This window comes from Hippopotamus amphibius, chromosome X (assembly GCF_030028045.1).
Source record: "Hippopotamus amphibius kiboko isolate mHipAmp2 chromosome X, mHipAmp2.hap2, whole genome shotgun sequence".
NCBI lineage: Eukaryota > Metazoa > Chordata > Mammalia > Artiodactyla > Hippopotamidae > Hippopotamus > Hippopotamus amphibius.
In genome coordinates, this window is record NC_080203.1 from 103,288,759 (window position 1) to 103,303,660 (window position 14,902).

General features: G+C 38.3%; 1 protein-coding gene across 1 annotated transcript in view; it reads right to left on the bottom strand.

Annotated features, from left to right (window-relative positions):
* LANCL3 (LanC like family member 3) overlaps window positions 1-14,902 on the bottom strand; it is a 94,314-nt gene continuing 79,412 nt past the window's right edge. Inside the window, exons 3-5 of the mRNA XM_057719126.1 lie at window positions 14,329-14,526; window positions 6,944-7,151; window positions 1-618 (exon numbers count right to left, since the gene is read on the bottom strand). Of these exons, the coding sequence (XP_057575109.1) occupies window positions 459-618; window positions 6,944-7,151; window positions 14,329-14,526 (566 nt within the window). The 3' untranslated portion in view covers window positions 1-458. The remainder of the gene's footprint in view (window positions 619-6,943; window positions 7,152-14,328; window positions 14,527-14,902) is intronic.

A 14,902-nucleotide genomic window follows, 5' to 3' on the forward strand; every position in this document is an offset into this window, starting at 1 on the left:
TTTCGTTTTCTGATTGTCTTTATTTCTGAATTTAGGGGTGGAGAGCACCCACAAATGGTCAAATTCTCTCTCCAATTGCAAAGGTATTTTTGGCATTTCACTGCCATAGTCCACATTTCAATTTTGTTTTCTATGCCGTAAGTGAAAGACAGATGATTTCTCTTTCCCTTTTTCCTCTGATCTCTGGTCTCCCATCTATTCCCTGAACTATTCCACCTCTAGGGCTTTTAGAAGAGTTGTGGTGTCTTTATGTTTGCAGGTTCTTGCACTGTTCTCCCTTCAATCAAGTATCATGTTGCCTTCACCTGCCTGCTCCCTTCCTTCCTTCCTTCCTTCCGGCGGCAATGTTAAGGCTCATGGTTGTGATACCAATGTGGCTTATGTGGAAATTGCCTCAGGTAGTAGGCTCAGGAAACCTCAGGAACCTTCTGCAGGGCCATGGTAGGGCATGGAGCCTTCTAAACAAAGACGCTGAAGAGAGGGAACTCAGCCTGGTTGGGCTGCAGCAGATCAATTAGAAAGCACACCGTCCCGGAGAAGCCTTCATACAAGCTGTATATACTTTCAAGTACCCGGGAACCAGCCTTGAATTCCTCGGTAAATAAAAATTCAGCAAACCTAAGAGAAGAAGAAAACATGAACACTTTTCACATGCGTGTTTCCATATTATTGACCCTGGGTTGCTTCTTCCTCCCCTCTGCTAAGTTCAAGTTTTAGCATCATTCTCTTTCCAGATGTGTATAATATTTTAAGAAAGACTTCTTCCCTGTTAAAAAACGGAGAAGTCATTATGCCATTGTGTATGTTTCACAACAAATCATGTTGGCAAGCAAATTCAACTGTTTTCAGCATTTGCAAAGCAAAACAGTTTCTGAGGATTTCATTCTTTCTATCATCTGATAATTAAGAGTAAAAAAGACATATAAATAGCCATACTTTTATTTATCCTGACTAGAAGCAAGCTGATATATGCCTGTGCCTTTTAAAAAAAAAGTAAATATGCTGTGTTTTTGCAGGCATATTATTTCTGAGCTGGGTTTCATTTATATGTGACAGAGAGCAGAGACTGTGAAAATAAACGGGCAAGGTTTTATACAATCTGTGCTTTGGGCAAACAAAAGAATAAGATGAATGGGAAAAGGCAGGCAACATTTTATAATCATGACATCAAATAGCAAACTCACCTACAAGATAGATTATTTTTAGGACATCTGCCTTAAAAATAAATCACTGACCTCTAAATTCTCTATAAGAGATCTTTTTTTCTTTTACCTGTATTTGTCACAAAGCCTATTCAAATCATGTATAATGAGTAACATTTTTAGTAGTTTACAGGTTTTAAAGTGCTGTCACCTCTTTACAGACTTGCTGTACCCATTCCCATCGACAACAAAAATAATCACCAATTCAGAGGCTAGAGCTCACAGGTTGAAAAGACCTGACAGCTGATTCTGCCAAAAATTTATATTATTGCTACTACATAGGGGGTCCTATGAAGAGTAATTACTTATTTGATCTTTTTAGGGCTCTTGGAATTATTGACGGTAGCTTAAAACAAAGCAGCAGGAAGCATATTGCAGTTCTGTTTGGGACAATTTTTCTCTCAACTACTTTCCTGAATATGCAACAATTTTTAATGGAAGTCAAAATTTTAAACAGTAGAATAATGATGCATCTTAAGAGTTAATTCAGAATTTGTAATAATACACGGAAACTTCAGCTTCAAGGGGTCTCAACCTTTTTAGTTCTATGGATCATTTGGCAGCCTGGACTCCTTCTCAGAAAAAAAAAAAAGTCTTCAAATATGTAAAGTAAAATACACAGGATTCCCAAGGAAATTAATTATATTAAAGAACTGTTAGCAAAAATTTTTAAACCAAATTTGTGATACATTGATATATGGATTCTTTATTAACACATTAAATAACAAGATCTAGTAGTGGGTCTAGTAACTGCTGACATTTCTAAGTAGTGATGGGGTAAAATATATTTCACAATATCTGCAACAAGAGTAATAACATGAGAATATCTATGACTTCTATTGGTGACAGAATCACAGCTACTGCGAATTCAGAACTGAAGGAAATGCTACATTTCAGCTTGAAATGTAATACTTTTCTCAAGTAAATTCATAAACCCTAGATTACGAAGCCCTGGTGTAGGAGAAAGAGGAAGGGCTTTGGGGTTGCAATACCCAACTCTGATAATTTCAGTTTAGATGACCTCTGGCAAAGTTCTTAATCTGATTTTAAAATGGTGAAGTTGCAGAATTGCATAAGATTATCTGTAAAGATCAAAGATACCAGATATCAGGGCTCTGAGCAAATAGCAAGCATTCGATACACGGTAAATAGAATTTTTAAACAAAAACGTAGTATAGCAGAATATTTGTAAAATAGAGACAACCATTCCATCACATTTTAAGAGAAATCCACAGTTAATTTTGCTCCTTCCTCTGACCTTTCCCCCCTAGGGTTTGATTTATTTATTACATTATTGAAATCATAGTCTGTATAATATTTAGTATCCTACATTTTTAAATTAAAAATAATATAATAAACTTTTTTGCACTTTTTAAAATAACCTCTAAATGATATATAGGAATTTACAAGAGTACCAGCAATGTGTGAAAGTAGCAGTTTCATTGTATTCTGAGCTATACTATATAGCATGTTATCATATTAAAGTGAAAATGATTGTTTCTAAAATTTACCCAATGGTGCAAGATTCAAAGTAACAAATTCATTTTCCTAAGAAACTCTGTCAAAATAGAAGTCAGAATGGTAATTATGGGACTAAAAAGAATTACAGACACTGATAACACTACATATCAAAATCTATTGATTATGACCAAAGCTGAACTCAGAGGAAAATTCATTGATCTGAGTCATTGTTTTGTTGTTGTTGTTATAAAGATGGAAGGTATTCTGATTAAGCATTTTTTAAAAACTGTAGAAAATAATAAAATAAAGGGAAGGAACACTGTAAAATCAAAAATAAAGGCAGAAAATAATGAATTAGAAGCAAAAGAGAAAAATAAAAAGAATTAATAGAAAGCAAAAACCAGTTCCTTGAAAGGATAAACAACATAGACAGAACCCCAGTATGTCTGGCCCAAAAGGAAAAGCATTAGGAATGTGAAAGGGCATGAAACCACAGACATGGGAAATTTTAAATATCATGGAACAATACTGTTTGAACTTTATGTCAAACATTCAAAAATACATATGAACTAGATGCTTTAATAGTAGTTTATTCACTACCGAATATAATTCAAAAAGAGGTAGAAAACTTGAATAATTAAATAATCACAGAAGAAACTGAAAAGGTTGTCAAATATTTTTCTGGAACCATAAATTTCAACTCTGCCTTAAAAGAGTAATAGGTGATGTCCAAATAATGTTTATTTCAGGAAGGTACCTATTATTTCGACTTAACTGTTTCAGGAACTGCCAAAGAAAGTCTCCCAAATTTGGACCACACCACATTTAACTTTGAGTTATAACGAAGTGGAAATTTCAGTACACTAAAGAATTAAATAAAATGCCCAAACAATATTCAGATATTACCTGTACATTTTCAGTCTTTACCTGTAAGTGAGAAATTTAAGTTGTCTGAAGGGCCCTGTCATCCCAGACCTTATAACTAAGACTCTGTAAACTAGGACTGGTTTCCCAGAAAAATAGAGGGGCTGTTCTGATCCTTTTTAATAGGCTTTCTATAATATGACAAACTCTGATGAAATTTATTCCAAAGGTGATACTGAATTAGCCTAAATAAGATCGCAAGTGACTTTTTTCCCCTATATTTGGGAAATAAAGGGCCCCATTGCAACCTAAACAGATTAGGGAGCCATGAATCAAAATATATTAACAGACTTCCTAAACAATGGAGCTACAAATAGGGGACTCACATATGTTAGTACTTTTCCTTCCGTGCATACATGCAAATATCATAAAGGGTATTTTATGAGTTTTTTTTAAGATGGAATATTAGATAAATTGCCTTGGGAAGGCCTCTCTGAGAAAATGACTTTTGAGTGACGGTCTGAATGAAGTGAGAGCGCTGGGACATATATGTAGAAAGTGAACATCACAGGTGGAAGAAACCAAAACTTCAAAGGCCTTGAGGTAGTTTGTAACTGGCACCTTAACAGAATCACAAGGAAGCCACTGTGGTGCAAAGAACCAGGAGCAAGACATGTAGGGCATGATATCAGAGACGTAATGGGAGGCAAGATCCTGGAGGGCCTTTTGTTCAGAGAACAGACTTCGGGTTTTACTCTGAGTCATATGGGAAGCCATCAGGTTATCCTGAATGGAGGAGTGTCATAATCTGACATGATACACATTATAAGAAGCAAATTTAAAAGATCATGGTGAGACATAGATGCACTCCTAATGAAATCAGCATAAAAGCAAGGATGTTTATTATCCGTATTATTATTGAATACTGTTATGGAGATTCTGACCCATGCAATAGGAAATGGAAAAAAAAAAGAGTATATAGTTGAGAATGGAAGTAACAAAATTATAATTATTTGCAGATAATATGTGTGTCTACTTTGGAAATCCAATGGAATTTAATGAAAATCTAATAGAAAGATTAATGGGGTTCAGTACAGTGGCCAGATGTGTCATTTTGATATTTATCAAAACTAAGATATTTGTAAGATACAGTGAAGATTTATATGAGAGAAGGGCATCTTAGATTGGTAAACTGCAATAATATGTATGTTTTTAAAAGCTTTCATAAATGCTGGTAATAAATGACCTGAAAATATAATGGAGGAAAAGATTCCACTCACAATTCTGGAAACATAAAATTAATAAAATAAAATTAACAAGAATATACAAAGTCCTTCTTCATAAGATCTAAACTTTACCAAACGACATTTTTACAAACTTAAATCAAGGGAAAACATATCATGCTCTTGGGTGGAAAAACTCAACATTCTAAAAATTTTAATTCTCACTAAATAACATATAAACTCATTGAAATTCCAATCAAACATTCATAGGATTTTTTAATTTTTGAAAAATTGGTTCTAAAATACAATTGGAAGATTCAACGAAGGAGAAAAGCTAAGATAAATTAGAAATAAATGAATAATGAAATACAGAAAGTCCAGAAACAAACCTATACATTTATATAAATTCAGTTTGTAATAAAATTGGAATTTCAAATCATTGGGGTAATTGGTCAACAGGTGTTATGGGAAAGTTTTGTTTTTTCATTAAAAACACAAAGATAGATACCAATCTGACACTACTTTAAAAAGTAAGCTAAACTAATAAAAAAATTTAAAAGTTAAAGTACTTTTTAAATTGGTGGGAGAAATGGGTGAAGGGGTATAAATTTATTTTAAAAATTAAAATAAAAGCCTAAAAGTATTAAAAGTGAATGTAAATTAATATTTTTATAATCTTGGAGTGGGAAAGGTCTTTCTAAGTATAACACAAAATCCAGAAATCTTGAAAGTTTGACAACTTTATCAAGAAAAACACTTAAAATTTTGGTCTGGCAAAAGACCACAAAATAAGTTGAAAGAAAAATGGCAAAGTAGAAAAATATTTACGGCATATATTGACAAAGAGTCACAGTCCTCAACATAAGCATCACGATAGGAAAAAAATGGGCAAAAGAGCAAGACAGTTTAAAAATACCTCTGGATTTAACGACCTCAATTTAAAAATTTTTCTGACAAGTGCACAGAAAGGTATGTATTGGATATTTGGGACAATTTTGTTTGTATTAGTAAACGTTGCACATATACCAAGTGTCCATTACTTAAGGATTAGTTAAATTAATCATGGTACAACTATAATAAATGACTATATAGTCATTAAAACAATGAGACAGATCTACACAAACTGAAATAAAGGATGTCCCTTAAAAATTGTTTATTTAAAATTATAAAATGCAGACAGTATGTACAGCACTGTTACACATACATAATTGTAGGATCTTAATATGTACATAGAATACACACACATATATATATAGATATAGGAACACACATTCATGCAGAGAGAAATGTCTGGAATGATATAACTCAAATTGCAGTTACTATGTGCCAAGCACTGTTCTAAATGATAAATGAGGACAGTATGCTAAGTGAAATAAGCCAGTCACAAAAAGACAAATACTCCATGATAACACTTACATGAGGAATACACACCAGTCAAACTCATAGGAGCAGAAAATAGAATGAGGGTTGCCAAGGCCTGGGGTGGGGGAGAGGAAATGGGGAGTTTTTCCTCAGTGGGTATAAAGTGTCCTTTATTGAAGGTGAATAAGTTCTAGAGATATGCTGCCCAACATTGTGCCTGTAGCTAACAAGATGTTACTGTACATTTTAAAATATGCTAAGAGAATAGATCTCATATTAAGTGTTCTCACCAGAATAAAAAAAAAATTCAAATATACATACACTTTGGCCCAGTAATTCCATTTCTAGGGATTTACCTACAGATATACCCATAGGTGAACAAAATGATATATGTACAAGGCTATTCATCACAGCATTATAGGTAATGCAAAATATTGGAAAGAATCAAATTGTCTTCCATATGGGACTGGTTACATAAACTATGGCTCATTCATAAGATGTAATACTACACAGTAATAAAAATGAAAAGTCCTTTATTTACTGATTTAGGGTGATCATTAAGATACAAAGACCATTTGTATCAAAAAAAGAGGGACAAAATATTACATATATGCCTATCTGCTTGTATAGATATACAGATATGTATAGCTCTGAGAAGATAACTAAGAGACTGGTAACTCACTGTCTCCTGGGATGTGAACTAAATTGGTATAGCGTACAGTGGAAGTATTTCTTTTTACACTTTTAAAACTATGTGACTCTATTACCTGAACATTAATTGGATTAACATTTGGAGAAAACAAACAAACAAACATGCAAAGAAAGGCTGACCTTTGGGCTCGGTAGATGTATTTAGAGTTTCCCGTGAGCCGGTATAGCAGCAGGAAGACGTAGGCACTGCCAGCCACCCCGTGGCAAATCCCTGGCCCCTTCTTTAGCAGGCCCTTCTGCCACGTGAGTTCCCCACACCGGATACATGTGTCCAGGTACTGTGGTTTCTTGGAAACCAGATAAGCTTTGGCAAACAGATAAGCAATTCCTGTGAAAACATCAAAGACATCAGAGGAGATACTCAGGGCTTAATGCTATAGAGTGGAACTTCTCAAAGAGGCTCACACATCACCAGTGTATTAGTAAAATATCCATTCTAATCTAGTAGGTCTGAGTTGGGGGCCAGACATACTGCATTTCTACAAACTGCCCTTCCGGGGACCACATTTTGAGTAGCAAGTCTATAGAATCTTCTCCAAGGGAGTCTTATTTTACCTGTGAGATTAAGTTGTTTGAATTGTATGGTGATATTGGCCTTGAGAGAAAGAGCAACAAGTACCTAGATTGATAAAATCCATAATTTACAAATGGGTTAATATTTAAAGGCACATACCCTGATCAGCATTATGCATATCTGGCTATTTGGAATGGCTAAATGTTTATACAGTTTGCTCATTCCCCCATGGATGTTCAGAATTTGTAATGTTAAAGTACTTATAACTATACGCCTTTTCTTAAGAGCCAAACTGGGAGTCCTTCCAAAAACAACAATGATCTCAAGTGACCTAGCCAAGACTCTGGCTTTAGCTGTGAAGTGAGGCCCTCCCTGCTTGACTGTTCCAAGGAAAGACACGTTTCTTCAAAACTCCTCAACCAAGGCAATGTCAATTACACAGGCAGGAACGAAAACAAAAGAAGTGACAGCTATTAATAGAAACAATTTCCCCCACATTCCAGGTGCTCATAGTCAGAGAGGAGATTAGTAACCCAAGATCACTCTCTCTCTTGCCTCACCTACCCTTCTCCTATAGAAAGGGGGGAAGACTGGAATTTAGTAGATATTTTGACTAGCTCATCCATCAGGGTTATCTCTGCCTGTCTTCGACTAGCCTATTTTACAACTGTGTAGAGATAGAAATTACCTTGTAGAAGATCGACAGTAATGTAAATAATACCTGTCTAGAAACTCACATTCTGTCCAGTAGACATTGCATTGACTTCCCTCAGTCTTTGTGGCAGCAGCTAGTTTTTGCATCTATGAAGCAAATTCATGTCAGCATTCCTAATGGCCTAGAAATATGTCTGCTCTTTGAACCAGCTGTAACACCTTTCTGGTTCCCTCATTAATTTATGAGTTAAATAAAATTGTTGACATATGTTTATTTTATGTTTGTATGAGAGTCATGATTTTTTTCTCTTTAAAAAATTTATCCTTTGGGACCTCCCTGGCGGCACAGTGGCTGAGAATCTGCCTGCCAATGCAGGGGACATGGGTTTGATCTCTGGTACCGGAAGATCCCACATGCCTTGGAGCAACTAAGACCATGCACCACAACTACTGAGCCCGCATGCTGCAACTACTGAAGTCTGTGTGCCTAGAGCCCGTGCTCCACAAGGAAGAGTAGCCCCCACTCACCACAACTAGAGGAAGCCTGTGAGCAGCCATGAAGACTCAAAGCAGCCAAAAAAAAAAAGTATCCTTTAACACTCCCTGTGATGAACACATAACAACGGGCTCTTCTCAGCCAATGCTTTCCAGTCAACCACTGACAATAGTCACCTATAGCACTGTCCTCCTTCAGTTTTAGGAAGAACGTGTCATTCCCACAAAGAATGATATATTTTTTAAAGAATTGAACTTAGTTAATTACACATTCATTCAGTCACTACATCCATTCATTTCTAAGTGTTCATGGATGATCTGCTGTATGTATAGCCCGAGGGAGGGCCAGCTTCATGGGCATGTGATCTGTACAGCCTCACAAAGGGCCTCCAGAAGGGCCTCGCCCTGGATTGAATGCTCTGTTGTTGCCATCTTGAAATTCTTAATCATTTTTTTAAAAAGGGTCTGCATGTTTATATTTGTACTGAGTCCCCCAAATTATGTAGCCAGTTCTGGCCCTGGGTGATATAAAATAAATGCTAAACATGATTCCTGCCCTTCAGGAAGGCACTGTCTAGAAAGGGAGAGAAAAATATGTACTTGTGACTGATACATAATAAGACACGTAGTTCATGATGCTGTCGGGACAGAAAATGAATGGCGCTGAAAATAATACTACAGAGATCAGAGAAGTGGAAGTTCCCTGAGGGAGACAGTCGGGGAAGCTTTGATGGAAGTAAGGCTTTCTTCAGGACTGTGTAGGGTGCACAGGAAACTGCAGGCCCGAGGAGAGGGAGAGAGAGCATTCCCGGCATCAAATCAGCAAGGGCAAAGATTCTAAGCCACAATAAACAAGTCACGTGGAGACGAGTGGGGCAGTGTTCTAAGCAACAGGACAATGCGTTGGAAGGGTAGATTGGGCCCACATTTTGGATGATTTTATAAGTCCAGTCGGGCAGCTTGGACTGTATTCATGGGCAGTAGGGAACCAGTGGGAGGGTTTTGTTGTGAATTGGTTGGTTTATATTTTTAATGATGTGATTATTATTATAGATGAAATGCCCCACTGTGGGGTCAACCAAGACCTAAAGAAGGGCAATAGGGTAGCTATGAGCTGATCGTGGTGGCAGAGAGATGGCAAAGAGGCTAACGAGACAGCTCACAGGATTAGTGGCTGTTTAGATATTAATTGAGCACCTACTATATACCAGGACAGTAGTAGGTGCTAAGGTTTTTAAAAGCCCCTGCCTTCATAGTTTTTACAACCTAACTGGGGGCATTCATTAGGCTACGTGAGGGGAAAGAGAGGCGTTGTGGAAGCACAGAGGAAGGCTCCTAACCCACACTTGGAGGTAGGAAACGCCCCCTGGTGAAGTGACACTATCTAACCTGGGTACCAAAGGAGGAGTAGGAATAGGCCAGGTGAACCAGAAGGCCCTGGTCCTCTATCGGATCCCTTTACTTTACTGGCAGGTGCCCCATCTTCCAGTTGCTGAGAGCCGGCTGCTGAAAGAGCTCAACTGCTGCCCTCTTCTTGGGAGATATGCCCTCAGCCAAAGGGGAGGCTACGCTAGGCACTCCCTTCCCAGCAGAGTTTGGCCAATGACTGACTGCTCAAGACAGACCAACTCTGCAGTGTCATCTGTGCTTCTTAGCTTCCCTCCAACCTCCCCAGAATCCAGGTGAAGCTACTCTCCAGGTGAGACACAGAGAGCCCTTTGCCACCCAGCTCCTACTCTGTCCTTCTGCCACTTCTTCCCCATTCCCTCCGTAAGGCTTTTACTTCAGCAAAATCAAACCACCCCATAGTTCCCCTTCCTTCACCATGTGGTTCCATGCCTCTGACTGAGGAACAAACGTCCCACCTTTCTTAGTCTGACTAACTTATCTCAGGGATCACCTCCTCCAGGAAGCCATCTCAGAACTGGAGGAGGGCCAGAAATCCCTCCTTTGAGCTCCCATCACTCATTATACAAACCTTAGCACTTATACAGTATCATATTAAAATTACCTGGTGTTTAATATAAATTATTTTTAAATTGAAGTATAGTTGAATTATAATATTTGTTTCAGATGTACAGGCTAGTGATTCAGTATTTTTACAGATTAAACTCCATTAAAAGTTACTACAAGATGACTAATTTCCTGTGCTATACAATATATCCTTGTTGCTTATCTATTTTATACACAGTAGTTTGTATCTCTTAATCCCCTACCCCTATCTTGCCCTCTTCCCTTCCTTCTCCCCACTGGTACCCACTAGTTTGTTTTCTATATCTGTAAATCTGTTAAAATTACCTGTTTTCCTGTCTGCTGCCCCTAGTATTGTGCCAGCTACCCAAGGTCAGGTACTCTGTCTTGTTTTTCGCTCCCTGATCTGTGGCGTGGTGTTTGACACATGGCAAGGCCTCCACAAATGTCTGCTGACTCTACAATGTCCTATTTCTTACTGCAGTGCAGGCCGATGCAGAAGCAGAGATGAAAGATGTGGACGGAAGACAGGCTGAGATGGTCTAATTGCTAAACCAGGCCATTAGCCCCAGGCAGCTTAATGGGTATTGATCCTATGGTTCTGGCCAGAGACAAAGGGCTTCTTCCTGCAGCCTGGATCACGGAATGGTACATGGAAGGGACCTTAAAAAACTTCTAAACCTATTGTCTCCTTACCTAACCTAATGAAATCCACAATAAGGTGGCTTAATCTGAAAGGAAAGGATGCTGGATTTCTTTGCTTTTGCCGGGAACAGTGTCATTTCGTCAAGGGAACACTGATTATCGTGCATTGACATGAAACCCTGAGGCAGCAATGATATGTGTCTTTGTCAAATACAAATGGGAAAAGGCATCATTACTTAAGAAGTATGGTTCAAGAGGCTAAATCTTGGAAAATGTGATCTGGCAGAGCCTTGGGACAGCCAGACTTGGCACGAATCGTTTCAACATCCTAGAGAATCAGCTCACAGGTCCATTCTGGGACCTGCAATTTCACTGAAGCACGCATTGTACATTGTGCACTACAAAGCTTAGTGACCAAAGACACCTGCATTGTACAAGTCCTTGCTGTTCTCTACTCAAAGTCACCTACCCAGGAGCCCTCGTGAAATGATTTAAAAAAAATATAGATACACCTGTGTTTCACCCAGAATAAAGGAAATGCACCATCAGTGTGATCACAGTAATGATGCAACACAATGCGATCTAGAGTTTATTTTAGCCACAACATTTGTTTTCATGATTTTGTATATGGCTTTCATCCTGTATTGCAGAATCTTTAAGGCAAGGAAGGGGTCAGGTGAAACTGCCCACTATACTTCACTGCATTTAGTGAGAAAAGCTCTACACTGCATTGGATATTTATAAATGTGAGTGTCTGCAAGTCTTTTGGGCCATATTCCTCAGGAACGGTAAGGGTCCACAGGATAAAAGAGATCTGTGGTGAAAAAAAGGACTGAGTTTCACTGCTCTATCTCAACCCACTGGTTTCACAGATGAATAAACAAAGGCACAAAAGAAACAGTGGTTTTCTCAAGGTTACTTAGCTGATTAGTCTTGGAGCTACAATTAGAAGCCAGAGTTATTAACTTAAGGGTCCAGAAGTATATTCACGCTACATAAATGATAACTAAGGCTGTCACCTGTAGAGGTGGGTTGAAGGAAAGTCAACAGCAAACAATTATAGGAGGAGATAAAGTATCACTGATGAAGTTCCACATTGTGGATTATTTCTGGCAGGTTTTTAATCACAGAATCAGTCTGCTGCCCCAAACCATCTGCACTGTTCACAAATCTACTCTTAAAAAATGTTTTCCTCACATAAGTGAGAATTATTTTTCTAGGTCATCTCCTGTTTTAGAATTTTGGGAGAGCTTACTGTTGCCAACTTCAGAGGCATCTTGATGGTCTTTAACCTGCACTGGGATTTATAATCACTCTTGATGCTATTTTTAGCACATCTCTTAAACGAAAGACCAGCACCCTTGAGACGGAAGTGCAGCTTGGCAGACATAATGGACTCCATTTGGTTCTTTATTCATTTGTGAATTGGTTTATTTTTGGCAGTCCAGTGAATACGTGGGTTGAATGATTTTGCTTTGCAACCTACATTTACTCTAACTAAGATACTGAACGTGAATGATAAATGAGGATAAATAAAGTCCCCAAGGTGATGAATCCTATGCAGTACAATTATGGTCCATGATTTACAAAGACAGATGGGATATGATGTACAGAGAGAATGGAATAACTGCCCTTGAAGACCCCCACATCAATTAAGTGACCCAGCCACTCGTTTTAGTAAATTACATTCCCACTTTTCACAGGGCTTTTTACTATACATTGAATCCTTTCAAAATAGGCTGTATTTAATTTGGGACATCTCCAAAATTCAAGGATCCTGGGATACTTGGAGGATATCCAAAGGCCATCACAGAAAATGATTAAAGGGAATAGGAAATGGGAGTGTTGAGTGCTACGTGAAGAGATAGCATTTCCAGAATGGTACATAACTGCTGTTCTTCTTCAAAAAGTTCAAAGCAAGAAAAAAATAGGCTCAAATGATCACTGGTAGGAACTAGCCTGGACATAATGCACAATGCCCTGGCACTGGTACAAGCACACACGGGAGCCTCTGAAGTTCTTCCTTAAGTAAAAATGGCAGGCAGAGAAAATATGGCCAATGGACTCAGACTTCTATTATTCGTCATCTCAAACCGTATTGAAGGAAAAATGAAATTCCAATTGGATTAAAGAACATTAATTAGGTAAGGAGGGGAAAGGAAGTAATAAAAATCAGGTAACAAATAAAAATCAAATATATTTTAAAGCTGGACTCATGGCACTGAAGCATAGCCTTGAAAATTAAATACACTCCTAATAAAAAATGTGTGTGTTATTTCCGTATTTTAAGTCTCTCCTCTGGCCAAATGACCGAAATGAATTGTTTTCTTTGAATTCAACTTCTTTCGAATTGCCCCTTCTCTAAGGCCTAGTTAGCAGTGTAATGGGATGAAAAAAGAAAAAGAAAGAAAGAAAGGAAAAGATGGGGTCTAAGTTTCCAGGCTCAATTCCAGAGAGTTCACTGCAAATGGGTTCTCATTTCTCTAGATTTTTCATTAGCGGATAATGGAAAGCCTCATTTGAAGAAGAATTAAAGAACAGTCCATCTTAAATCTTAATGTGCATACAAATCAGCTAGGGATCTTGTTAAAATGTAGATTCGGATTCAGTGGGGCTGGGGTGGGGCCTGAGATTCTGGATACCTAATAAGCTCCCAGGCTGCCCAGGCCACTAGTCCAGGGACCACGTTTTGAACTGCCAGGTTCCAGATCTGCACTGTCCCATGAAGCTACTGAATGCTTGCAACAGGGCTAGTCTGTGTTGGGATGGGAGATAAGTATAACATACACATGGGATTTCAAAGACTTAATATTTTAAAAATGTGAAATTACTCGATTTTTAAATCGGTTGCATGTTGAAATAATATTTGGCGTATATTGGGGTAGATCTATTATTAAAATCCATTTCACCTGTTTCTTCCTATGTTTTTAATAGGGCTGCTAAAAAGTTAATTTCATATGTGGCTCATATATTTTGTTGGACAGCACTAGTTTAATTTGTATACAAATACTGTAAATAAAGATTATATATTCTTTAAACACAGGATCATTTCTGGAGATCCTTTACTGAGAGGGACTTTTTTGGCTTTGAAAAGTTTCATCTTAACCTTTTCACCTCCCATGGTAATGGCATAAAATGAGAAACAGCCTCGCTTCTCAGAAAATGCACCCATCTTTGGCTAAACCCAATGAAAGGCAATGCTTTCAGATAATAACGTGAGTGAGACCTGGGGCGCCATGGCACCAGTGCACCAGCTCGTTCTCCCTCTCGATGGCCTCGCCGAGCTCAGGGGGCCAGTTGCAGTTCTGTTCCTGCTCCATAAGGAAGTCCACGCTCTGCCACACCAGCTCCTGCTCCGAGGGCTTGAGGTGCTCGTGGTAAGAAAGGAGCATCTGGAGGATGGACGATAGGCCATGGGCAGCTCCTGTATAGACAAGCAAAGCATCATTAACTTGCGCAATTGGGAGGAGAACCAGTTTGAAGCCTGGGCATAAGTATTACAGATTGATGAAGGGGTTGAGGAAAGCCAGGCATTCTAGGCAAAAGGAACAGGCACAAAGGTTACAAAGGTATGAGAACACTCTGCCTGCTGGAGATTATGCTAGAGAGAACCAGGGAAGGGAGATATAAAGCTTGAGATTGGAGAGGGAGGCAGGCGATCTACAAAGGGCCCTGCAAGTCATGCTTGCAAGGGGTGAAGGGGAGCCACTGAAGGATTCAAAGGGGGAGTAACTAACTTTCACTTTACGAGATTCATATCTCAAAAGTAGCCACTGTGATTCAGTAGTCTGTTATTAATC